Source organism: Arachis ipaensis, chromosome B9 (genome assembly GCF_059453495.1).
Source record: "Arachis ipaensis isolate K30076 ecotype BB chromosome B9, ASM5945349v1, whole genome shotgun sequence".
NCBI lineage: Eukaryota > Viridiplantae > Streptophyta > Magnoliopsida > Fabales > Fabaceae > Arachis > Arachis ipaensis.
Genome location: NC_142444.1, coordinates 136,643,015 through 136,667,998, shown reverse-complemented (window position 1 = coordinate 136,667,998; position 24,984 = coordinate 136,643,015). Strand labels below are relative to the sequence as shown.

At 36.1% G+C, this 24,984-nt stretch overlaps 4 protein-coding genes across 12 annotated transcripts; 1 reads left to right on the top strand and 3 right to left on the bottom strand.

The window, feature by feature from the left end:
- Window positions 1-144: 144 nt before the first annotated feature.
- On the bottom strand, window positions 145-4,670 carry LOC107618179 (chaperonin CPN60-2, mitochondrial). Its single transcript, XM_016320168.3, has 18 exons — window positions 4,200-4,670; window positions 4,028-4,052; window positions 3,802-3,933; window positions 3,457-3,616; window positions 3,088-3,263; window positions 2,892-2,987; window positions 2,652-2,756; window positions 2,472-2,558; window positions 2,295-2,384; window positions 2,123-2,203; window positions 1,966-2,034; window positions 1,733-1,810; window positions 1,538-1,633; window positions 1,331-1,430; window positions 1,139-1,242; window positions 818-923; window positions 628-706; window positions 145-531 (listed from the first exon to the last, which is right to left on the bottom strand). Exons 1-18 carry the CDS (start codon window positions 4,235-4,237, stop codon window positions 411-413), a joined length of 1,743 nt encoding a protein of 580 aa, XP_016175654.1. The 5' UTR covers window positions 4,238-4,670; the 3' UTR covers window positions 145-410.
- An 8-nt stretch (window positions 4,671-4,678) lies between these two features.
- LOC107618497 (chaperonin CPN60-2, mitochondrial) lies at window positions 4,679-9,497 on the top strand. Its single transcript, XM_016320594.3, has 18 exons — window positions 4,679-4,937; window positions 5,133-5,157; window positions 5,253-5,384; window positions 6,000-6,159; window positions 6,342-6,517; window positions 6,620-6,715; window positions 6,846-6,950; window positions 7,033-7,119; window positions 7,215-7,304; window positions 7,402-7,482; window positions 7,579-7,647; window positions 7,808-7,885; window positions 7,998-8,093; window positions 8,196-8,295; window positions 8,380-8,483; window positions 8,708-8,813; window positions 8,916-8,994; window positions 9,092-9,497. Exons 1-18 carry the CDS (start codon window positions 4,900-4,902, stop codon window positions 9,210-9,212), a joined length of 1,743 nt encoding a protein of 580 aa, XP_016176080.1. The 5' UTR covers window positions 4,679-4,899; the 3' UTR covers window positions 9,213-9,497.
- A 2,831-nt stretch (window positions 9,498-12,328) lies between these two features.
- On the bottom strand, window positions 12,329-22,785 carry SLO2 (Pentatricopeptide repeat (PPR) superfamily protein). 8 transcript variants are annotated; one of them, XM_021112740.2, is made up of 8 exons: window positions 22,643-22,785; window positions 14,413-16,633; window positions 14,252-14,334; window positions 13,545-14,142; window positions 13,268-13,368; window positions 12,934-13,014; window positions 12,761-12,844; window positions 12,329-12,575 (listed from the first exon to the last, which is right to left on the bottom strand). In XM_021112740.2, exon 2 carries the CDS (start codon window positions 16,517-16,519, stop codon window positions 14,414-14,416), a length of 2,106 nt encoding a protein of 701 aa, XP_020968399.1. In that variant the 5' UTR covers window positions 16,520-16,633; window positions 22,643-22,785; the 3' UTR covers window positions 12,329-12,575; window positions 12,761-12,844; window positions 12,934-13,014; window positions 13,268-13,368; window positions 13,545-14,142; window positions 14,252-14,334; window position 14,413. The 8 variants fall into 8 exon arrangements, with proteins under 8 accessions (XP_020968399.1, XP_020968396.1, XP_088355862.1 ...); XM_021112737.2 differs by having other exon boundaries at window positions 14,041-14,142; XM_088499736.1 differs by having other exon boundaries at window positions 12,934-14,142.
- On the bottom strand, window positions 17,588-22,783 carry LOC107616068 (pentatricopeptide repeat-containing protein At3g23020). Of its 2 annotated transcripts, XM_021112733.2 has the most exons (3): window positions 22,643-22,776; window positions 20,486-20,717; window positions 17,588-20,346 (listed from the first exon to the last, which is right to left on the bottom strand). In XM_021112733.2, the coding sequence occupies exon 3, from the start codon at window positions 20,342-20,344 to the stop codon at window positions 17,810-17,812; it is 2,535 nt and encodes an 844-aa protein (XP_020968392.2). In that variant the 5' UTR covers window positions 20,345-20,346; window positions 20,486-20,717; window positions 22,643-22,776; the 3' UTR covers window positions 17,588-17,809. The 2 variants fall into 2 exon arrangements, with proteins under 2 accessions (XP_020968392.2, XP_020968393.2); XM_021112734.2 differs by lacking the exon at window positions 20,486-20,717 and having other exon boundaries at window positions 22,643-22,783.
- Window positions 22,786-24,984: the final 2,199 nt, after the last annotated feature.

The following is a 24,984-nucleotide window of genomic DNA, read 5'->3' as shown; positions in this document are numbered from 1 at the left end:
GAATTTCACTCCCCATCCCATCTCCACGGAAAAAATTTTCCACCATTGGGACCCATTCGAGGCGGTTCCCGCAAGAATCCCCACCTCCTGGAAATTTTTGACACCCCTAGTATAACCCATGAATAGACGAAAGGCAGAAGGGGCTAACCAGTGAAGGCCATCTTTCAATTGATAATTATCAGGGAAACAATGTTCCGTAAATCAAAATGTAGATGTAAAAATGGTCCCAAAGTTGGTTACCATTTCAAAACAATCATCACGTTTTCCTAACTAACATCTTCGATCTCTCACTATGAATACATGGGTGCCTTATGATAACAAAATAAGACAAAAAAGCTAAAAATTAGTGGAGCACCAGGACCATTCTTGTTCTCCAAAAGGAACCCAAATTAACAGGGAAATAGCAATTACTAATAACCCATGCCACCCATTCCCCCCATTCCACCCATGCCACCAGCCATTTGAGGAGCCTCATCTTCCTTTGGGAGTTCAGCAATAACAGCCTCAGTCGTTGTCATCAAAGAGGATACACTGCATAAAATTGTGATGAGCATGTGTATATAAAATAAACATATACACTATATCAAATAGATTTATATCCTAGGCGATTTTCTTAATATCCTTTACCTGGCGGCATCAACCAAGGCGGTTCTGATCACCTTCAATGGATCAATAATTCCGGATTTAACCATATCAACATATTCACCTGATCATTGAGGTGAGGAAAAAAAATGATGGTGGAATAAGTTAATGATCTCAGACGGGCTTATCTTTCAACCCGTAAGCAGCACTTATAAAGAAAGCAATCAACACTGACCTTTTGCTGCATCATATCCAAGATCAGGATTGTCCTGTTCCAATAGTTTTCCAACAACGACAGCACCCTCAACTCCAGCATTTGATGCAATTGTGTGGACAGGTGTCTGGATAGTTTGTCAAAACCGTTAGCATAAAGTGATCAAATAAAAGTGAAATTCATGTTTTTTTTTTTGGATTAAAAAAAGTGAAATTCATGTTAGAGCAAATTCATGCTAAATTCATCTCTTGTTTAGGGCAGCAAGTGGCGTTCGAATTGCTGTGGATGAAGAATGATACAAACCAAAAAATAAGTGCAAAAGCTGGGGAAAATAATTCAAACCTTCAAGGCATTTTGGATAATTTGTACGCCTATCTTTTGATCGAAGTTGGCAGTTGGAAGCTTATCTAATTCTTTTGATGCATAAAGAAGAGCAACACCGCCACCTGTGGGAACATAACGTATTGTAATGTAGGTCTAATTTAGGTTGTAAAATTGAGCAAATCAGCAAGTGCTATTGTGCTAATAACTTACCAGGTACTATGCCCTCCTCTACAGCAGCCTTGGTTGCATTCAAGGCATCTGTCACTCTGTCCTTCTTCTCACCAACTTCAGCCTCACTGGCTCCTCCAATCTATAAAATGCAAGTTTGTTATATTGATCTTATCATTATAGAAACTTAACAAGTTCACCAATATAATGAAATCACTCAGAAACAAGATCAACAAAAAATAAACTTACCTTAAGCACTGCAACACCCCCAGAAAGTTTGGCCAGGCGTTCCTGCAACTTTTCCTTGTCATAATCTGAAGTGCTATTTTCAATTGCTGACCTAATCTGCAAGTCGAAGCTCATTACAGAAAACAAGTCAGAAAAAGATAAGCTAGTATTAACAAAGAATGGTAAAGCCAAATTTATGAGGAAATTCACTCAGACCTGGTCACATCTTTCCTCAATTACTTTCTTGTCACCAGCACCATCAAGAATGACAGTGTCATCTTTAGAAATTGTTACCTAAAACATTAAGAACCTTAGTTGTTAACATCAACTAAAATTGACCCAAGGAAAATTTATTTTGAGTAAACACTAGTTTTAGAATGTGTGTAAATTCACCGCCAAAAAATATCATGTATATTAAATTTATATCACAAGTACAGCTAAAATGTTACCTTTTTACAGGTGCCAAGCATCTCCAAATCCACTTTTTCAAGATTCAAGCCTAGCTCTTCAGTGATAAGCTAAATGATAGAGAAATGTATCATTCAGATGTTTGTAACATAAGATTTTTAGTCTATGTTAATAATATTAGCACCACAATCCACTTACATCACCTCCCGTAAGAACAGCAAGATCCTGAAGTCCAGATTTCCTGTTTTCACCAAAACCAGGGGCTTTGATGGCACATACCTGAGGCAATCCAACAAACCCACATTAGCAAAAACAGGGATCCAATAATTGACGTAAACAACAAAAATTTAATTTATAGAATGAAACAAACCTTGATTCCAGCACGAAGTTTATTTAGAATAAGAGTTGCAAGGGCATCACTTTCCACATCTTCGGCAACAATCAACAAAGGTCTTTGTCTCTGATGACAGAAATGTCAATTGTATGAACATTTTAAAAGCCAATCCGAAAATAAATACAATTAAAAAAAGCTAATGATATTGCACACCTTTAAAGCCAACTCTAATACTTTGACTATAGCATTTATACTTGAGATTTTCTTCTCATGGATTAGAATGAGTGGATCCTCAAGTTCCTGTAGCCACAATAACACTACAATGTTACAAATAACATTAAAAAGGGCATATTTTAGTAGCTATAAAGTAAAAGAGGTATAGAGGGAACATACACATTTCTGGTTCTTCTGGTTAGTTATGAAATATGGAGAAATGTAGCCCCTATCAAGCTTCATTCCTTCAACAACTTCTAACTCGTTATACAGTGTCTTACCATCCTGGAACAATTTAAATTTAGAGCTGATCAGATGCAGAAAATTATGGACACTAAAAATTTGGAGGCTCCCCTCGTGAAGAAACTAAAATCCAAGCGAAAAAAAAAATATTTACAAGTTGGAAATAAAACAACTTACTGAGATAGTGATTACACCCTCTTTGCCAACTTTCTCCATAGCCTTTGCAATTAACTCACCAATTTCTCTTTCCCCATTAGCTGATATTGTCCCAACCTATCATCCCAAATGTAGAAATAGGTTCAATTTAATGTCAATCTTCTTGCAGCTGAGATAATATCCCATCATAAGCTCTAACAAAACCTGAAACACAAACCTGAGCTATTTCTTCAGAAGTACTAATCATCCTTGCTCTGCTTTTCAGGTTTGTCACCACAGCATCAACAGCCATATTTATACCTCGCCTCAGGTCCATTGCATTCATTCCAGCAGCAACTGACTTACACCCTTCCGTGAAAATTGCTCGAGTAAGAACTGTCGCACATGTAGTACCTGCAAAAATTCAATACATCATTATTAGGTTCTGTAACAATATTAAGATAATAACTGAACATCAGTATAGCAATTGTAACAGTATTTGGCGGTCAAACATAGAGAAACCGATTTCCAACCACCAGCGAAACCACAAAATCACACATTTCTTAAAAACAAAAGAGTAGTCAATAGTGAAGAATTAACAACTTACCATCACCAGCGACATCATTGGTTGCATTTGCAACCTGCTTTACAAGACTAGCACCTACATTTTTTACTTTATCCTTGAATTCAATGCTCTTGGCTACAGTGACACCATCTTTTGTCACTTTAGGGGCACCAAAACTTTGCTCAATCACCACATTACGCCCCTAATAACAGAAGATACTTTGCATCAACAATCAAGACCGATGAACCAATAAATCTGTTGGACTCAAATTGATATCTTCAATTCATGCTTCATTGTGGTAACCATAGATTCATATGAAAAGTTTCACTTGCTCTACCAACCTATATCAATCACAGTTCCCTGATAGAACATAAGTTATGTAATTACCTTAGGACCCATTGTAACTTTCACAGCATCAGCAAGCTCTTCAACACCCTTAAGCATCGCAGCCCGAGCCTCCACACCAAATCGAATATCCTTGGCCGCATAATTCCTGCTCCAACTCAACCTACTTCCAATCTGTATCACACAACATTAAACAATAACAATTATCAGAGGAAAAAAGGGATCATTTTTAGTCAATACATTTTCTCCATTAACGAAGATAATTCACCTGTTGACTGCTGTTCCTGGCAATCCTGCAACCAATAAAAATAACAAAAATTCAGCGACAATGATACAAAAGCAGTGAAACATTGCATCAAAGTACGACACGATACTCATACTCAAAATATGAAAAAAGAAATGAGAATATGCACAAGGAGACACTGCCATGGGTGATGTACCTGACTTTAGAGGCTAGGGAAGTGGCAAAGCGATACATGGCGGCTGATGATTGAATTGAGCAAAGAAATTGCAGAGACTAGTGGTGAAGATGAAGATTGAAGTAGGGTTGCTTTTGAAGTGGTGTGAGAAGGCTCTAGAAGAAGTAGCTACCACTACTAGGGTTTATGGGTTTATGTCTTGTGTTTTTATGAGAACTTTTTTTTATTTTTCTTCATTTTCATTTTTTTCAATATATTTATTATTTATGTCCTGTGTTTAAAGATACATAAGCTACTACCTTCCTTGTTTTGCGGCTATTTCGGATTTAGTCCCTGCATTTATAAGTTTTATCACTTTAACCCCTTTAATTTGGATAACTGAGACTGCTATGCTAAAACTCTGAAACAATAATCGTCAAGAAGACATCATCACATCAACATGGAATTCAGAAAAATAAAAAATCACTTAAAGGACTTGATAGTTGAGAACATAAAAAGAAAAATGATTATAAATTATAAATAGAATAAATAATAAATAATAAATAAATAAATAAATAATAAAAAAAACACAAAACCCTAAACCCTGCTGGTAGCTGCTGCTTCTAGAGGTTTCTGTTACCATCTCAAAAGGAAGTGTGCTCCATTGTTCATCTCAACCATTAAGCCCTTCAATTTCTCGGTGCATTTCTCAGTTTTACTTTGCTAAATTCAATCCACCACCATGTACCGCTTTGCCGCTTCTCTTGCCTCAAAAGCTAAGTAAGACACCAATGACAGTCCCTCCTTTTTCAACTCACAAAGCTTTTGAATCTTGCTAGTTGCTACATTTATGTGTTTTCTATATTCATTTCTTGAGTATTGTTCACAGATAGATCCTGCAATGTTAATTACTGTGTATATGTATTTTGATTTGATGTAATGTCTCACTGTTTTTGAATGATTATTCTGTTGCAGGATTGCTAGGAGCAGCAGTCAACAGGTGATTTTCTTTACTTTAATGGAATTTCAATTTTTTTTTCGTGATTTTTTTTTTCTTTTTTGCTGATTGGTGTTGTGTACCGTTGTGCGATACAGATTGGAAGTAGGTTGAACTGGAACAGGAACTATGCGGCAAAGGACATTAGATTCGGCGTGGAAGCTCGCGCTGTGATGCTTAAGGGTGTTGAAGAGCTTGCCGACGCTGTCAAAGTTACAATGGGTCCTAAGGTAATTTATAAGCGGATTATGTGTTTGATTGTTACAACGGGATTAGTATAGATTGGTAGAATCAGTGGAAGGGGTTTGGAATGAAACTTAAACATGTATGAATGAATGCTGATCCGGGACTTTTTATTCAATCGATATTTGTTCTCTTGCAAAGGAACTGCCTTTTGAAGTAGGAATGGAAGATATCAATTGTCGTCTCTTCATTTTATATGATTACAAGCTATGATTCATGGTCATGGATACTTCAACGTTGCTATATGTACCTATACTAATATTTGTATTATGCTCTGGATTCTTATTTGTTTTTATCTCTCTAAAGGTTTTGTTTTTATAAAGGTTTTGTTTTTATTAAATATTCTTACAATGGAAGTTCATTAGTTGAAGTATTTAAGATAAATTTGTCTAGACTACTTATTTTCTTTAATTGTATCTTTATTTCATTTTTATGTTTTTATGAATATGCCGTTAAAGTTTATCTTTTTGTACGTAGTTATAACATTTTTATTTAATGTATATTTCTGTTCTGTAACTTAAATTTATTTAAATTGTCGTATTTGTATTTATTGTTTTCAATATTCATATTGATTGTTGATATGAAGTATCTTCTGATGTTAGGGGCGTAATGTGGTGATTGAGCAAAGTTTTGGTGCCCCAAAAGTAACAAAAGACGGAGTAACAGTTGCAAAGAGCATTGAATTCAAGGATAAGGTCAAGAATATTGGTGCTAGTCTTGTGAAACAGGTTGCAAATGCAACTAATGATGTTGCTGGTGATGGTAAGTGAAGTCTTCATTCATGGTTATGCATGGATTTTTGACAGTTGGTAACTGGTTTGTCTTCATTCCTAGGACATGGCACATTTTCAAAATACTGTTACATTTCTTATGCTGATGTTGTGCAGTTATTTTGGTAATGTTGCTACTGTAACATAATAACAAGGGCCTATTCCTTTTGGCAGGAACCACATGTGCTACTGTTCTTACTCGAGCCATTTTTACGGAAGGGTGCAAGTCAGTTGCAGCTGGAATGAATGCAATGGACCTGAGGCGAGGTATAAATATGGCTGTTGATGCTGTGGTGACAAACCTGAAAAGCAGGGCAAGGATGATTAGTACTTCTGAAGAAATAGCCCAGGTTTGTGTTTCAGGTTTCGTTAGAACTTATGATGGGCATATTGTTGCAGCAGCAGCAGCTATTTTGAGACTGAACTTCCCATTTTAAAATTTATGATGATAGGTTGGGACAATATCAGCAAATGGGGAGAGAGAAATTGGTGAGCTAATTGCAAAGGCTATGGAGAAAGTTGGCAAAGAGGGTGTAATCACAATCTCAGTAAGTTTTTATATTTGCAACTTGGGAACTTTATTTTTTCTTTGGTTTCTAGTTTCTTTGTGTCTGATGGTCTTGGATATTTATGCCCATGATACTGCATCTGTTCAGCTCTAACTTTAACCTGTTTCAGGACGGCAAGACTCTGTACAATGAGTTAGAAGTTGTTGAAGGAATGAAGCTTGACAGGGGATACATATCTCCATATTTCATAACTAACCAGAAGAACCAGAAATGTGTATGTTCCCTCTCTACCTCTTTACTTTTAAGTTTATAGAATAGCCTCTTTTTAACATGTTATATGTAAATTACGACTACAGGAACTTGAGGATCCACTGATTCTAATCCATGAGAAGAAAATCTCGAGTATTAATGCTATAGTCAAAGTATTAGAGTTGGCTTTAAAGGTTAGCAACAACAATTTCCTTTTGGTATTCCTTTTTTTTTTTTTAAAGTATCAACTTTTGTAGTATGTGATTGGTTGACATTTCTTTGTTATCAGAAACAAAGACCTCTGTTGATTGTTGCAGAGGATGTGGAAAGTGATGCCCTTGCAACTCTCATTCTAAACAAGCTTCGTGCTGGAATAAAGGTTTGTTACACTAGCCGAGAGATTTACCTTTTGCGTTCAAGTCAGATTTAGGATCCTTTTATGCTTATCTTGTGTGTTATTTGTTGCATTGGCTCAGGTATGTGCCATCAAAGCACCTGGTTTTGGTGAAAATAGGAAGTCAGGCCTCCATGATCTTGCTGTTCTTACAGGAGGTGAAGTAAGTGTTCTGTTACTGAGGTTATTACTTATTACTATAAAGTAAAATCCTATGTTAAACAGCTTATGAATGATACACTTTTTATATCCCTTTTAGCTTATCACTGAAGAGCTTGGCATGAATCTTGAAAAAGTGCATTCGGAAATGCTTGGCACTTGCAAAAAGGTAACCTTTCTTTCTTGCTGGATTTGTTATATAATTTAATGGACAATAGAGTTTTGTTAGAGCATGTACACCATAATTCAGAAGCTAGTGTTTAAGCTGAAAATAAAGTCTTTGGCTTAATTTTAATTGATTTTGACAACTAAAGTTCTTAATAATCTAGGTGACAATTTCTAAAGATGATACTGTCATTCTTGATGGAGCTGGTGACAAGAAAGCAATTGAGGAAAGATGTGATCAGGTTTGAGTGGATCTCTTCTTAAATTTGGTGCTACCTTTGATGGTGTTTACATTACTCACATTGTATTTTTTTTTTTTCCTGACTTGATTCTTGTGATCTTTTCAACAAGCAGATTAGGTCAGCAATTGAAAATAGCACTTCAGATTATGACAAGGAAAAGTTGCAGGAAAGACTGGCCAAGCTTTCTGGGGGTGTTGCAGTTCTTAAGGTGGGATTATTAAGTTGATCCAGATTCTCAGTGGTCTCTTACCTGGTAACATGTTAAGGTTCTACACTGATAATATTAACATAAGAAACTTGCCTTTCACAGATTGGAGGAGCTAGTGAGGCTGAAGTTGGTGAGAAGAAGGATAGAGTGACAGATGCCTTGAATGCAACCAAGGCCGCCGTAGAGGAGGGCATAGTACCTGGTAAGTTATTAGCACTTGCAGTTGTATACTCAGTTTCACATCCTAAATCAGACCTGATATAACTACATATTATGTTCTGCACAGGTGGTGGTGTTGCTCTTCTTTATGCATCAAGTGAGTTAGATAAGCTTCCAACTGCCAACTTTGATCAAAAGATAGGTGTACAAATTATCCAAAATGCTTTAAAGGTTAGATCAACCCCAACCCCTCCCCCCCCCCCCCCCCCCCTTTTTCTTCTCCTTTTTCTCTTTTTCTGCTGCACTTTGTCCTTAAACAAATTGCTCGTCTTTATTGTAACTTACTGTTTCGTTTGAGGCCTTCTCCTCCATTACTTTGGGATGTAGTATATTTTATCACAAGTTCCACTCTTATTTACTTGCTATACTATTAACTGAATTGAAAAACACTCCAGACTCCTGTGCACACAATTGCGACCAATGCGGGAGTTGAGGGTGCTGTTGTTGTTGGCAAACTTTTGGAACAGAACAACCCTGATCTTGGGTATGATGCAGCAAAAGGTTAGTGTTCCTTGCTTTATTTTTAATTGATGTTTACATGTCAAAAGATAAGGCCAAGCAGCATCACTGATTTTCCTATTAACTTCTTTTTCTCATGATCAGGTGAATACGTTGATATGGTTAAAGCTGGAATTATTGATCCACTGAAGGTTATTAGAACCGCCTTGGTTGACGCAGCCAGGTAAAAGATGCTAAGAAATCCGACCTGGATATAACTCTGTTTTTGTTTATGTTTAATTGTTTATTATATAATTTTGCTTATCAAAATTTTTGTGCAGTGTATCATCTTTGATGACAACAACTGAGGCTGTTGTTTCTGAACTCCCAAAGGATGACGAGGCTCCTTCAATGGCTGGTGGCATGGGTGGTATGGGTGGTATGGGTGGCATGGATTATTAGTTTGGCTTCCTTTTGATTATTAATACTTGAAAAAGAATGGTGCTTCACTAATTTATAGCCTGTGTCTTATTTGTTATCACAAAGCATCCGTGTGTATTCATAGTGAGAGATCAAATAGATAGTTAGGAAGGGTTTTTTGTTGTTGCAATGATAACAAATAAGATATTTGAGACATTTTTACAGTGTGATCTACAGAACGTTGTTTCCCTGTGAAATTGTCAATTGAAAGAGGTCTCTACTAATTTGACGGTTAAAGTTAACCCCCTTAGCTTTACATGTACTAAATAATTGTTTTTACCATGAATTTAAATAATTTGATATGTCCAAAAGTGACAAAAATTTTGTAATAATGTTTCTTCTATTCTTTTCGTATTCATCATGTTTTTGCTAATACAAATGTTCTTCCTTAGTAAAATTGATTCTTACAAAATATTTTGTATAGTCAGATTGCTTACATCTCTTCCACTAGTGTATACAATATAGGGATTTTTTTTATAAAATAAATAAATTAATTACTGATGTATGTTCTTTAAAGATATTTAGTTTTTTTTTTTTTTTGGTTAACAAGATATTTAGATTCTATTATTTATTTTATTGACAATGTCAACATGATACTTACTCATATTTTTTGTCACGGTCAACAAGTTATTTTTAGTTAGTGCAAGTATTGATTTTTAAATAAATTATTAACGTAATCTTTTCACATTAATTCTGAGAGCACACTAATAAGAAAACCAATCTCACAGGTTGAAAGGAAATATAAGGAGAGGATATCGTTAGAAAATCAACAAGAAAAGAAAAACATTTTACAGCACTTAAATTTAATGTTATACAACATAATAGGCAGCAAAACCAATCAAGCTATACCAATATTTCAATATTATATTCAATACCTAGCTGGTTTATATACATGATATGATGATATGATATTATGATATGAGTAAAGAATTATACCTTGAGATAAATGGTAACAAGATGCAATGTTAAGTTTTTTTTTTATGGCGTTTAATCTAATGATATAATCTTTGTTAGATTATGATGATTTATATAGTGTAAAATAATACTTAATTTTTTGTAATACTTAAATATATATTATTTTATTAGTTATTCATCTCAAAATCATAATTTTTCATTTTATCCAGGTATAAAATTTTACTAATATTTAAGTATATACATTTACGATTAATCTCTACATACAAGTGTTTTGTGCTTACAATCTTTACAAGTTTGAAGAGAACGAAATCTCATAAACACGCTGCTTATGTTACGGGTATCTTTAACAAACTTTTAAATCAATCCAAATCAATTAACGCGTGAATATATAAGTTCCATTTTTCAAAAGATTTCGTTTCCTTTTTTCGAATTTCTAGCCAAATTTGTTCAATCTCCTTCGTGCGTTCTCTCTTTGCCTTCGATCTCCTTCTGTTTTTTTCGATTTTCATGGTTTCTGAAATCAAGCTTTGAAATTGTTTTGAAGATAATGGAACTTCATAAATACACCTAAACGATTACAGAAATACACCAAAGGATTATAGAAATACACCCAAGGGATTACAGAAATACACCTAAACGGTTACAGAAATAAACCAAACGATTACAGAAATACACCCAAAGGATTACAGAAACAAACCCAAAAGATTTAAGAAATACACCCAAAGGATTTAAGAAATACACCCAATATCAGGGGGGAGACAGTATATTTCTTCTTGAAATCTTTTAATGTTTTGCTGGTTAATGATGAAGCCCATGGCAGAGACAATCTAGAAAAAAAAATCTAGAAGAACAGTAAAACAGTACCTTGAATAATGTTTTTTCGTTTTTTCTGGTGATTTTTTATGGAGATTTTGTATCTTTTCTTCTTGATTCTTCTACTCTTCGCAAAATCATAGTTTGTTGCGAATGTTCCTTGAATCTTGACGGTTTGCGTTTTGATTGAGGAATAAGAGGAAGAGTGCAGCATAATGAACACGTGCGTTGGACGCTCAATTTTAAAGGAGTGGTGCGCGTATTTTTTTCTTGAATTTGGACTAACTTGTATAACTTGTAAGCCAAAAAGGCTTGTATGTATAGCAGGCCTCGTACATTTAGTATTTATTCACGGAAATCCTATGTATTTGGATTTTTTTTTAGGTCCAAATAAATATCAATAAAATCAAACTTTATTTGATTGATCATTTTGGAATGTTTATTCCGATTTAAAATGTCTTAAAGAATTAATATAAACGATACTGAAATATAAAATTATCTATAAATTATTTTATATGACAAAATAGATCCAATTAAATATAAGTTAAACTATTTCTAATAATAATAATTGTTATTTTTATTATTATTGTTGTGACATTTTGATTGCTATCTATACCTTGCCTTGCATTCATGCTATTTTATTGATTTATACATATCAACCAAACTTTGGATACTGGGGTTAAATTAATCCGTAATCCGTGAGAACTTTCAGGGAGAAAAAAAAAACTCTTTATTTTTTTTATTTTCAAGGTTGTAACACAAGCTCTAATTTATAGAGGAAAACTATTTAGAATTGTTTAGTTTAGCATTGGAGCATCAGACATGTTTAGTCTTTTTGAAAGCTCTTCACTCTTTTGTTTTATTATTTTTTCTTGTTCTAAACGTAAACGTAATTCTACCCTTTAACCTATATTTATCTAAAACTAAAAATTCTAATTTTTGCATTTATTTTTTTATTAGATTAAAATTTATTTTTTATTTACTAATTTTGTCTTTTATTGTTCATATGATAAATTTTATTTTTTTATAATATTCTCTCATACATATTATTTTTGATAGAATTCTTATTATTTTTTGTGTATGAATTATTTTTGCCACTATTGTTATTTCTCTTTTTGTATAGAATATTTTTTTTTGTAATTCGAAGAACTTGGGAGTTAGGACACTAAAGAATACCGAAAATACTAGAAAAAAAATATTAAAACTTTTTTAAATATTTAAAATAAAATTATAAAATAATATAAAATAATTATTTAAATTTGTCTTTTTCAATAATTTTTCATCTAAAGGTGATTTTAAATAATATAATCTAAACAATATTTAGTTTACTATAATCCATTTTAATATAAAAATTATCAAACATAAACCACTTTAATATCAACTCACTTTTGATTAAAATCAATTTTATACAAATTTCTGTTTGCAAACTTTAATTCAAACACACACTTAATTGAATACATGAATACAAAATTTTCCTCGTACTATATTTGTGCACCTTCGGGTCCACCAAGCCAAGCCACCGCATACTGCATGTATTAAAATATACAGTTGATGCACCATTAACCTTTTCTCCAGTAATCTATCTCCGTTCAAGCACCACCAACTCTGGTTTTATTTCTACAAAAATAAATAAATAAATAATTCATGCTATGACAAAGAGCGACACCAAGTGTTTAGATCTTAAGGTTTATTTTCAACAATTATGTGGCAGCACCAGTTCAATTTATATCATCAGTGTTGCTGATAGTGCACTTCAAAGTAGCAACAAGAATTAATAAAATGGAGGGTTTCCTATTACAAACCTATGTCTGTAGTCTTGTTTTGATCACATCAAAAGGAGTTGTGAACAAAGCAGCAGTAGATCCAGCTAATCCTCCACAGATTAACTACAAAAATTTGTAAAATGATCATAAACACATGCATCTTAGTGAGACAAAATAAAGACTATGAAAGCACAAGGAACACACGAACTTACAGTCTGAAATGCGTTAGGTTGAATAATAGATGACAAAGATGGCATCACTTTTTTCAACCTTTCATATCTATAAAACTATAACTGTTCACAGAAAATAGCCATAAACAAAACCTTATCCCAAAGAACTCAGAAAAGCGATTGCAGAAGAATATTAACAGCAGAGGTTAGAAATGAAAAATCAACAATCATACGAAGCTTCCTCTACACTCATATTAAGACATGAAAATGTCCAGGGTCAAAGTTGGCAACAAATATAGAAAATAGCAAACCACCAATTCCTGACACCTGATACTACAGAGAACATGTAATGAAAGTTGAAATGCCTATTATTAACCTTGGATAATTGAATGTGGAACATTTTGCCACAGTATAGCTCCCCAACCTGCATAAATGGATGGAAAACCAGCATTTCTGAATATTCCAACCAAAGCATCCCTGCATAGATTATATTCATAAGCAGGGAAACATAAAATCAATACAATATATCTTTTGTAACAGTGAATATAGATTGCAATGATTGAATAGATTCAGAAAACACAAAAAGCCAAGGCATCCTCAATCAGATCAAGAAGTGATGACAAGTACAGATGATAATAAGGGCTGAGGCATACCAACGGCTGCGATAATGACACCCAACTTGCATCTGCTGCTTAATTCGTTCACTAGGAGTGAAAATGAAAGAGGTGGCAATACTTGCAGAACCACCACCCACACAATGAGAAAAAGAATAATACTCTTGCAGATAATAACCACCACTCACTCATTCACATGGATTTCTCTTCAAACAGCTATTTATAAAATATGTATATATGTCTGGTCAGTGCCAGAGTTGTATTAGCTTTATGTTTTTGATGATTACTTAATCAATTCAAACCCCCGTCGTTCTCTTCATCATCTAGATTCCTTCTTCCCTGGTAATTTCTTTTATAAAATAAAAATTGTCCGATTCTCTAGTTAAATAGCATTGTTCTTACAAATAGCAAAAATAGGATGATTCTACAACTGAAGAGCTTTTTACCATGCTTGTTCAGTAAGTCTGATTTACAACTCTATATTCAGAGAAAGTAAGAAACTGAGAAAATATTTTTTATCGTAGTTCTAAAATACCTGAAGGGTAATGGCAAAGTGCCAAATGATATACATGTAGTCACGTACAAAGGATGTGTCCATTCTGTAAAGGCCCTTCAAAACTTTCTTTTGCTCATTGTTCTGGCAAGCAAACATAACATGATCAAAATCAAGGAATAATAGGAGTTCTCTATGATGGATGGGGAATCAAATAGTACCAACGAACTAAAAATTATGGTTAAGGCCCTACAGCTTTAGCTTAATAGCTGTACATTCAACTTGGCTTTGAAAAAAGTTTTGGAGGATCCTGATCCTGAGTTTCTGGCCAATACCCTGATTTCAAGAAAGAGAAAAGGTTTAATGTCCGAAGTGAAGGATGCCAGAAAGCATTTGCCATAAGAAATTTCATACTCTATCCAAGTGCAGCCTCTACTGGCATTTCCATTTCACAATGCAAGTTAAGTTCAGAATCACTTTCTTCCTCACACATCTCTTCATCAACTTCTGGCACGTAGCCATCTTGCTTCATCTGTTTTGTAAGAATTTTCAGAACTAAATAGATGTCCTTCCTTCGAGGGTGACGTTTATCTTTCACCATGAAAACATTCATGCAACTCTGAATTTCGATCCAACTGCAACCAGGTTGCTTAATCACTCCCCGTTGCCTCATCTGTTTCCTGATCCTCACCACATCTTTCCATCTACCAAGTTCAGCACATATATTTGAAAGTAAAACATAAGGTCCAGAGTTCAAGGGATCGATTTCTATGAGCTTTCCCGCCACATATTTTCCTAATGAAATGTTTCGATGAACCTTGCAGGCCCCAAGTAAAGATCCCCAGACAACAGAATCAGGCTGCATTGGCATTTCTTCTATCAATTTTATCGCTTCATCAAGGCAACCAGCCCGACCGAGCAAGTCAACCATGCATGTATAATGGTCCTTTGATGGTGCTAAACCAAACTCAATCCTCATTGAATGGAAGTAATGACGTCCTTCTTCAACAAGTCCTGCATGGCTACATGCAGATAGAACCCCAATCATAGTTACATGATCTGGTTTTTCTCCTGATACCAGCATTTTCTTGAAAATTTCAAGGGCCTCTATACCATAACCATTTTGTGCATATCCGACTATCATCGCATTCCATGAAACATTATCCCTTTCCTTCATATGTTCAAAAACTAGGCATCCTTCTTCAACCAATCCACATTTCATGTACATGTCAATGAGAGAATTTCCGACAAAAATATCAGATTCATCTACGGACTTGAACCAAAATCCGTGCTTCAAAATGTGAGTATGAGCCTGTCTGCCAAGCTTCAGATCAGAAAGATTTGCACATGCATTGAGCAGGTTCCCAAAGGTGTAATGAGTTGGCCAAATGGATTCCCTCTTGAGGAGGAGAAAAAGTTTAACAGCCTCCTCATTCTCTCCATTTTGTGTATAACCCGCTATAAGGGCATTCCAGGACACCACATTCCTCTCCATCATGGTAGAAAACATCAGCCTCGCCGCTTTCACGCTTGCCACCCTTGCATATCCACTAACCATAGAGGTTTCAGACACCACATCCCTAAATGGCATCCTATCAAACACCGTTCTAGCTTCATTCACTTTCTTGCACTTTGCATACATATCAACCAATGCATTGTTTAACACAAGATCACTCCGGAATTTGTCCTGTTTCATAACACGAGCATGAATTTGCAATCCTTCCCTAATTGCTGACAAGCTTGCACAAGCACTTACTACACTGGCTAGAGTAACTTCATCAGGTTCAATCCCACTATTCATCATTCTTACAAAAACCTCTAGAGCTTTTTCAACAGGACCATTTTGCTCATAGCATGTAATCAAGCTGTTCCAAGAAACAATGTTCCTTGTGCTCATGCCATCAAAAGCTCTCTGAGCAGAGGCCACAACCCCACACTTAGAGTACATATCAACAAGAGCAGAATCCATATAAACATCTGATGAGTAATGATTCTTTGACATCAAAGCGTGGATTTGAATCCCCAAATTCAAGTCAGTTAACCCTGCACAAGCACTTAGCGCACTCCCAAATGAGTACTCATTAAGCACAAAATTCTCACGGTGCATGCCAACAAAGAATCTCAAAGCTTCCTGGAAGCAACCGTGTTGGGAAAAACCTGACACCATAGCATTCCACGAGCACTGGTCAGGTTGCGGCATTGAGTTAAACATGTTCAAAGCCTCATCAAGACAACCGGGCTTCGCCAACGCGCTTAAAATTGCATTCCAACTGAAAGTGTTCCTCTGGGGCATATGGTCAAACACTTTGCGCGCGTCCTCCAAACAACCGCATTTTCCATAAGCATCTATGAGCCTGTTCAGAATGAAGATCTCCGACGAAAACTGCGACTTAGTAATTCGAGCATGAATGCGACGCACGTCACTAACGAACTTTGATCGAACGCACGAGTCCAATAGCTTCGCGAAGGGAGTAGAGTCAAGGAAATCGGCGTCACCCACCAACTTTCTGGCCCAACCCATCTCTGCCCATTCGAGAACCTTCCACAAAGACCTTTATTTTGGCAAAGGGGGTCCTATTATCCGAACTTGTGGCACTTGCACCCTCCTCTTTCTTCCTTCAAATAAAGCTCCGTACTTCGTAACCAAGTTCACAAGACAAGAACAAAAATAGAGTCAGAAACAAGTTTACATCTTGTAAGCAATTTACCTATTAATATACAACTAGAAAATGGGAAAGTGGTAAGCATGAAATGGTCACGGAGCACATCCCTGTCTTTGGTTATTGGGTAATCTAATTCATCAGCAACTATCAGCCTATTACCACAAAGACATACACATGTCAAACTTTGCGGACATCAAATATATACACAACAAACAGATATACGAAGTCATCTATATTACGCCCACCATTTATCGCCACCGAGGGAGGTACATATTGGCAAAGTCTAGAACAAGAATTACCCTTAAATCATATTCTTGGTAAAAGTTTCTAACTTTCTATGAATACATGTTTTGTAATTTGAGGCATTATGCATTATTTAATGTAATGTCTTTTGAAAAAAACTAAGAATTTGGACACATAATAGCTACTCATAAGCATTCTTTAATCTTGACACATTTCAAGAAAAGCAAACAGTTAGAATGGAGACATTAACGGAGGGGGCGGAAAGTCTGACAGAGTTAGTGATTAGGAGCCCCAGTGTCATTTTCTAATTGATGAGAGACAGAATGGAAATTCGTAAAATGGTTAAAGACTAGGCTGGGCTTTTCCTCTTAAAATTATAAACTTTTAATTTAAATGTTGTAACGGTAGCTATTTTGAATTTTAAATTTTGACAACTAAAGTTCTTAATGATCAAGGTGATTGACAATGTCTAAAGATGATACCATCATTCTTGATGGAGCTGGGGACAAGAAAGCAACCGCGAAAAGATGTGATAACGACTGAGAGGATCTCCTCTAAAATTTTGGTGCTACCTTTCTTGGTGTTTACATTACTCACATTGTGATTTTTTTTTCTGATTCTTGTGATATTTTCAACAAGCAAATTAGGTCAGCAATTGAAAATAAATAGCGAGCCTTTTCCTCTAAATACAAAGAAATCCTATGACCCATTTCTTAAAAGCAAAATGATTTTACATTTTTACAGCACTCAAATTTAATGTTATACAACATAATATGCAGCAAAACCAATCAAGCTACACCAAGAATTCCAATATTATATTTCATACCTAGCTGGTTTATATACATGATATGATTTAAGTAAACAAAATTCTGCAAAATCTATCAAGGTCTTTGCAGATGACATATCTATTCACTATCACAATCAGAACCACAATCATCATCTACTTCAAGAACACTTGAAAGTGCTGAAGTCCATGCCTGAAGACCATGAGAAGGATCCTTTTTCATCAACACTTCATATTTTCTAACACTTTCCCTTGACACTCCATATCTCACCAAAAGATTTCCAAGTGATCTAAAACTACAATTATCAGGTTTAACGGCAGCTCTTACCATTTCCCTGAAGGTATCTATCGTATCCTTGGCTCTCCCAGCAATGATATACAGATCAAGCACACTATTGTAACTTTTCGGATCCTTCAAGAGCTTCAATTTTCTCATCTGCATTGCAATTTCAATGGCTTCATCAAGCCTCTCAAGTTTCTTGTACAAACTTAGCATCATTGCAAATGTGAATTCGTTTGCAGCTCTCTTTCTCTTCAATGTCTCGAATATCCCCTTCGCTTGGTCGATCATAGATTGCTTAGCATAAAGATCAATCATACAATTACAAGACCATACAGCAGCACCTCCTTCTGATGATTGAAGCAACTTGAATGTTTCTTCTGCTTGTTTTAGGTTGCCAACTTTTGTGTACAACTTGATCAAACAATTGTACATGACAGTATTTCCTGGCAACCTGACTCTTTTCATTTCATCGGCATAAGCAATGGCTTCTTTAACCCTTCCAACATCAACAAAAGCATTGATCAACACCCCATAAATTATAACATCCGGCTGCACACCGTACCTAATCATTTCCTTATATGTATCATCTGCCATTTCCAATTGCCCTAGTTTTGCAAAGCTGGAAATCACAGCACTATATTGGACACAATTTCTCACTAATCCTGCCTCCTGCATTTTTTTCAGATATGACTTAGCAATCTGCGGCTTGTCGGCAGTGACTAAAATATGTATGAGAGAGCTATAGCTGCATGTGTCTGCAACTACCCCATGTCTCTGCATGCTATCAAACAATTCACATGCTTTATCATAGCGTTTCCCTATGCCATAAGCTTTAATCATCACATTAAACTCAAGAACACTTGGACTCTTCCTTTCTTGGGATCGAATGAAGACTTCCTCGGCTTCTAAAGTATGTCCATGCTCTCCATATGCATCAATGTTGGCAGCATAACACTCGGATATCATATTGCCAGCGAGATGAAACCTCCAAAACCAAAACATGGACCTTTCAAGCATTCCTGCTTCTATGTACATCCTAGTCAACGCAGATTGGGTGAATTCATCTATTTCAAGGCCCCTCTTATCCATATCTGATATAAGCTCTTCAGCTTCATGAACCATTTTCCTTATCGAGTATGCATATAAGAGGGTACGATAACTCACACGATCTGGCTCAAGGCAAGCCTCCTTCATCCTTTTGAAATATTTCGTTGCACCAGTTATATCATTATGTTTGGCATGGATGGAGACAAGAATATTGTACGTCCTTGTGTTAGGTGAGCAACGAAGTTCTTCCATTTTTCGCAGGAGTAAGCTTACTTCCTCTAGTTGTCCATGGTTTCCACAAATGTGAATCATTGTATTGAATGTCACAATGGTTGGTGCTATACCTTGTTTAAGCATCTTAACAAAAGTTTCTGATGCTTCTTTAAGCCGGCCAGACTTTCCGTATGTGTCAATCAAGGCATTATAGGTATGTGAGCTCAAAGAAGCATTAGAATATGCCACCCTCTCTGCTTCCGGTGCAGCCACTGCATTCTTATTATTTGGCCTCAAAGGTTTACCTAATGACCATTTCTTGAAAAACTCTTCAGCTTTCCGAAACTCTCCCGCCTTCTTGTATAATTGGACTACAGTTACCATAGTGACCTCATCAGGTTCCATTCCTTGACCAAGCATCCTCTCAAGCCAAAAAAGTGCGTCCTCTTTTAGCCCACCTTTGCTATATACATCAATCAAAGTTCCATAAGTAGAATTCGTTGCTGTGATCCCCCTCGCATTCATCTCATTCCACAAAATCTCCACACGGCTCCACTTCAGCGCCTTGCCAAGGGTCCTAATCATGATGTTGTAGTGAATCACATTCAATTCATGGCCATTCTCCTTGAACCACTTGAAAATCTCTAATGCTCTGTCCCACCTCCGTTGCTCCTTCAAGATGATGCTCCTCTCCTTGTTGTTGATCCTCTCCTCCCACGGACTCAATGCCTCACCCACATCCCGGAAAGTATCCAAAGCATCCAGAATGTCAGGGATACATCCACCATAAGAAGCCCATTTCTTCGAACACTTGGTGTGCCCCTTCAAATTCCCACCACCACTACCACTCAGCTCATCGCCAATTTTTCTCTTTTCGAGAGCCCCATCATTGGAATTCTTCTCCAAACCTTGTTTCCTCAATTGGGTCTCACGATTCACACGTCCTGGAGAATAGCGCTTGACAAAGGTGGTTCCTTTGCTGCCATTATTGCTTCTATGAGGAACCTTTTCAGCTTTCTCTGGTGGAGAAACCAAAACAGCGTTTGAGTTTGGAAAGATGGGTCCATGGAAACAGAGGTTGGTGGTGTATAATAGTTGCAGCTTCATGAACATTGCTGCAAACAGAGAAAAAAGAACACAATGGTGAAAGGTGTAAGGCTGGTGCTGGCGGAGTAAGAACTAAAGCATCAATTAACTGATGGAGTAAGCACAACAGATTCAACAATTGTTGAACAAATTGTAATCAACGTTTACCTGTAAGTGGATGAGTGGGTTGACGGCGTGGTGAGAGCAGAACCGAATATTGATGTGTGGGTGGATGACGGCTGTCATAGGCGGTGAACTGTGGTGGACCGGTGACAGAAGAACCGCGAAGGCGGAGACAAAGCCACAACCCACGAAGAAGAAGAATGGCAATGGGAGGGGTGAGTCACTGAGTATAGCACCAAGAAGGGGAAACAGGGAGAGACCGCGAGTGAATGTAGCTCTGTTATTTTGTTCAGTATTCACTTTTCAGTGATTTGTGAGAATGTGCGACTGGGGGGGGGGGGGGGGATTTTTGTCTAAAAGGCTGCGTTTGTTTAGATTGCGTTTGTTTTGCTGTACATGTCCATCAAGACATGGATACTATGGTACATGTCTAACGTTTGTTTCCTGAGACACAAAATTATGAAGGACATGGTTACACACAATCACCCGTAAAAAACATGTATTTTGTGAAGGACACGGTTACAACTTTATCCCTTAATATTTTAATAATTCCAACCATGCCCCTTTCATCTTCCATCTAATTTCTCCTCCAGCCTTTCTTCAGCATCTTCTCTCTCGCAGGTAGCTTTCTCTGCTTTCTGCCGCCGCTGGCTTCAGGCATCAACGCCGCTACCCTCCAACCTCTCTCTTGCTGTTCGTCTTCTCCAAGGAGAACGTCCCCTCTACTTCGCCCTCTCATGCGTCTCTGTTGTTCTTGTTCCTCTTTAAGATCTTCCCGATGACGGGAACAACCACTAATTCAGCACCAAGGAACCACCACAGATCTATGAGCAACAAAGAAGAGGACTCGATACCACCAGAGGTAGATCTATACTGTATGCATCTGCTTCGTCTTCCTTCCACATCACGTCTGCCTCTCTTTCCTCTGTGCATCTTCGTTGTCTCCTCCTTCCCTCAACCTGTAGTGCCGCATCTCATCCTTGTGCTCTGATATGGTCTTCTCTTCTTCTGCCTCCTGATTCACTTTATATTTGTTTGAATTTTTTATTTTTATTTTTTATTAAAAAAATTAAATCTGTATTCTTTTATTTGAGATAAGATTGAAAATTTTTTGTTGATTTTATACATATTGAATTTAATTTGAATTTGTGTATTTGTTTTCATTTGGGATGAGATTGAAATTTCTTTTTGTTGATTTTATAATATTGAATTTAGTTTGGATTTGGGTTTTTGTTAATTTTGGATTTGATATGAAGATGGTGGTAGTTTTTGATAACTCTGAAAGAAGAGTGAGAAAGGTAGAAGTGGTAGTAGTGGCGGTGGTGCTAAAATGGTGAGGGTAAAATTGACATTTTAGTATAAGTATGAAAAGTGTGATCTGTTTTGTCTAAGGTACCAAACAAGATGTAAAATTAAGTGTCTTTTTGTGTCTATGTACTTTTGTGTATTTATGTGTATGTCTCTGAGACAACAACCAAACACAACCTTAGGCACCGGACACTGAGACGACAGGGAAAACACAAAATTATGTTTGAACAAATGAAACATGGACAAAAAAGACTAAAGAGATATTGAATTAGTATATTTTGTGTATAGTCAAAACCAACCCGGTGATCGAACCGGTCAGACTACTGGATCACTGAGTCTTTGGTTCAACCGGTGGGTTATGAGTTAAACTAGTTAACCCAGTCTTATTTACAGAATGTTTTCCCCAGATTCAACTACTTGTTTACAATGGCCCCGTGCAGGATCAGTTTTTCCTCTATTGTTATTTTTTTGGGTTACAATTGTTGTATCAGGAGTTGATCCTTGTTCTTGGGATGATGGTGTTTCTGATGAAGCCATCTTAAAATCCCATAAAAGAAAAAAAAATCAATAAACTAAGTACCTATTAGCAAAACCAACTAGCATCTTTACAGCAGCAACATTCAACAAAATTCATAATCAGTAAAACCGATTCATAAACCAATTCAACAATTAACATAACCACTGCATATTCAACAACTAAACCCTATTCATAATCAGCAAAAAATTAACAATAAAATTCACAGCAATAAACCAATCAACAATAAAATTCAACCTTTTTTCAATTCAACCACTGTCATATTCATTTCTAAACAGCATCCTAAACCAATCAACAATAAAATTCATAGCAATAACATCAATGAATCAACCTGGAAAGAAAAAAAAATAAATGTTCACCTGTTGTTCACAGAAGGTGGATGTCAAGCAGCAGTTCAGGCAGCAAAAACCACGGAAGAGAGGCGAGGAGGGACGGAGGCGGGGCGAGACGCGAGCACTGGCAAGACGCGAGCAGTGGAGCACACCAGGCGTTGGGTGCAGTGATGGCGGACGACGACGATAAGCTGCACGGCTGCAGGAAGCACGGCTCGAGCACTTACCGGCGGAGGCACGGCGAGACGCGAGCTTCCGAGCACACAACACAGTCGGAGGAGAGAGGAGAGAGGCGAGACGCAATTCGCAAGCACAAGATGCGGAGGATCGGGCCAGAGGCGCGGCGACGGCGGTGACGGCGGCGAGCGTGTGGTGGCGGTGAACCGAGGTGAGCTGAGGTGAGCTCCGAGCGCTGTGCCTCTGTGTGTGGTGTGCCGTTTTCGAAAGTGAAAGTGAGAGTGAGAGTGAGAGTGAGAGAGCTGGGGGTGGTGTGGGTTCCCAAATCCGAAACTAGGCTAGGAAACGTCAAACTGCCATTTTTAACATTTCGGAACCGGTCCGGGTATCTCAAACCCGTCAGTTCATCAGTTTTTGCAAAAATTCGGCCAAGTCAAACCGTTTCTCAAATCTGCCGGTTCATTGTCCGGTCCAACGTTCAATTCGGACCGGACTAAAGGCCAGGTTGTCGGTTGTTTGGTCCGACTACCCAAGCGATCCGGTTTTTAGATAGAATTCTGTGTCCAAAAATACTAATAAAAACGCAACTTATTTTTTATTTTCTTATTATTTTTATCTATTTTTTATAATTATATTTTTTATCGTTAATTTTTTTTTTCTAAAATTTATGAAAAAATAAAATAAATTAGACTTTTATAATTTTTTTATATTTAACTCGTCATTAAACAAAATACAAGAATACTAATTTTTGTATCTCACTTAGATCGTGTAGACTAGACCCAATAAAGGTGCTGATCGATGAAGCCTAGCTCAATATGTAGATAAATCGAGTGAAAATGTTATAAACTAATAGCAAATTGGGATAGTATTTTGGACCCAAATATAGTTAGTATTATCAATACTAGATACTAGTATTGTCTGATTTGATATGAAGTAGGATAGATCGAAAATTTGACCTGATCTTAGTGTGATCCAAGAACGGAGTCTTGTGCAGCCTAAAGAGGACAATACCCCCTCCCAAATTAATTACATGTGAAATATTTTATTTTTATGTTTTACTCTCCTTAATTTTGGTTTTGGACCTCTTATTTTGTTATTTTTTTTATGTTGACTCTCTCCAACCAAAAATTATAGCTCCATCACTAATGTGATCCTTATAAATTCAAGAAAATTTTCACTCGTCCTTAGTATCACGTTTAACTTTCACTCCTCTCTCTCTCTCTCTCTCTCACTTTTAATTCATTTCACTCGCTACTTGTTGTCAAAAGGTAAATTTTAATTCCTTGTCTTGTTTTATCTTTTAATTTTTATTTAGGATAAACTATTATTTCTATCCATGAATATTTAGAACGCTAACAAATTTTCTTATGTAAAAAAGAAACTAATTTTATATTCATGAAAGATTGACTTTTTTTTTCCATAAATTATCTCAACTCTAAAAAACCATTTAAAATTTTTAACTTATCCTCTAACCTAACCTAACATAATCTCAATTCTAACCTTATTCCACAGCTAACACCTTCTCTGCTTCTTGTTGTCCTTCTCTATCTCCATTTTTTCGGATTTTTCTAATCCTTCTTCTTCACATATTCAATGCTTTCTCCTTCTACCAAACCTATTTAGCATGGCTACTATGCCTTCTTCTTATGACCTTACTTTCTTTTATGACCCTCATCATCATCATATATTGGAAGAATTAGGTTCTTATGATGACCTTACTTTCTTCCATGATCCTCATCATTATCACATCTTAGAGGAATTAAGTTCTTGTTCTTCTTATAAAAAGGTTGTAGCAGCAACGCCATTGTTCTTCAATAGATATAAAATTTTAAGATTTCTTTATAATTCTCTGCCTCTATCTGAGACACAACCAACACTATTTTAAAAGAGAAGCGCACAGTAAAAACATCATCATGACATCATCATCCTCATTACAATAACAAGAAAAATAAGTTAGTAGTATTTTTTGAAAAAGTGAATAATAATAATGGAAAAAGATTCTCTAAAGTAACAATATTAATAAAGTAGTAAAGTGGTATTTAAATTACTTTTAAATTTGTAATATTTATTATTTATAATCCCCACTATCTTAACTCAAAGGTGATTAACAATGTATTTTTTTCTAAAGGGACAATATAACTTTAGAAGAGACAAATCCAATAATAATAATAATAATAATAATAATAATAATA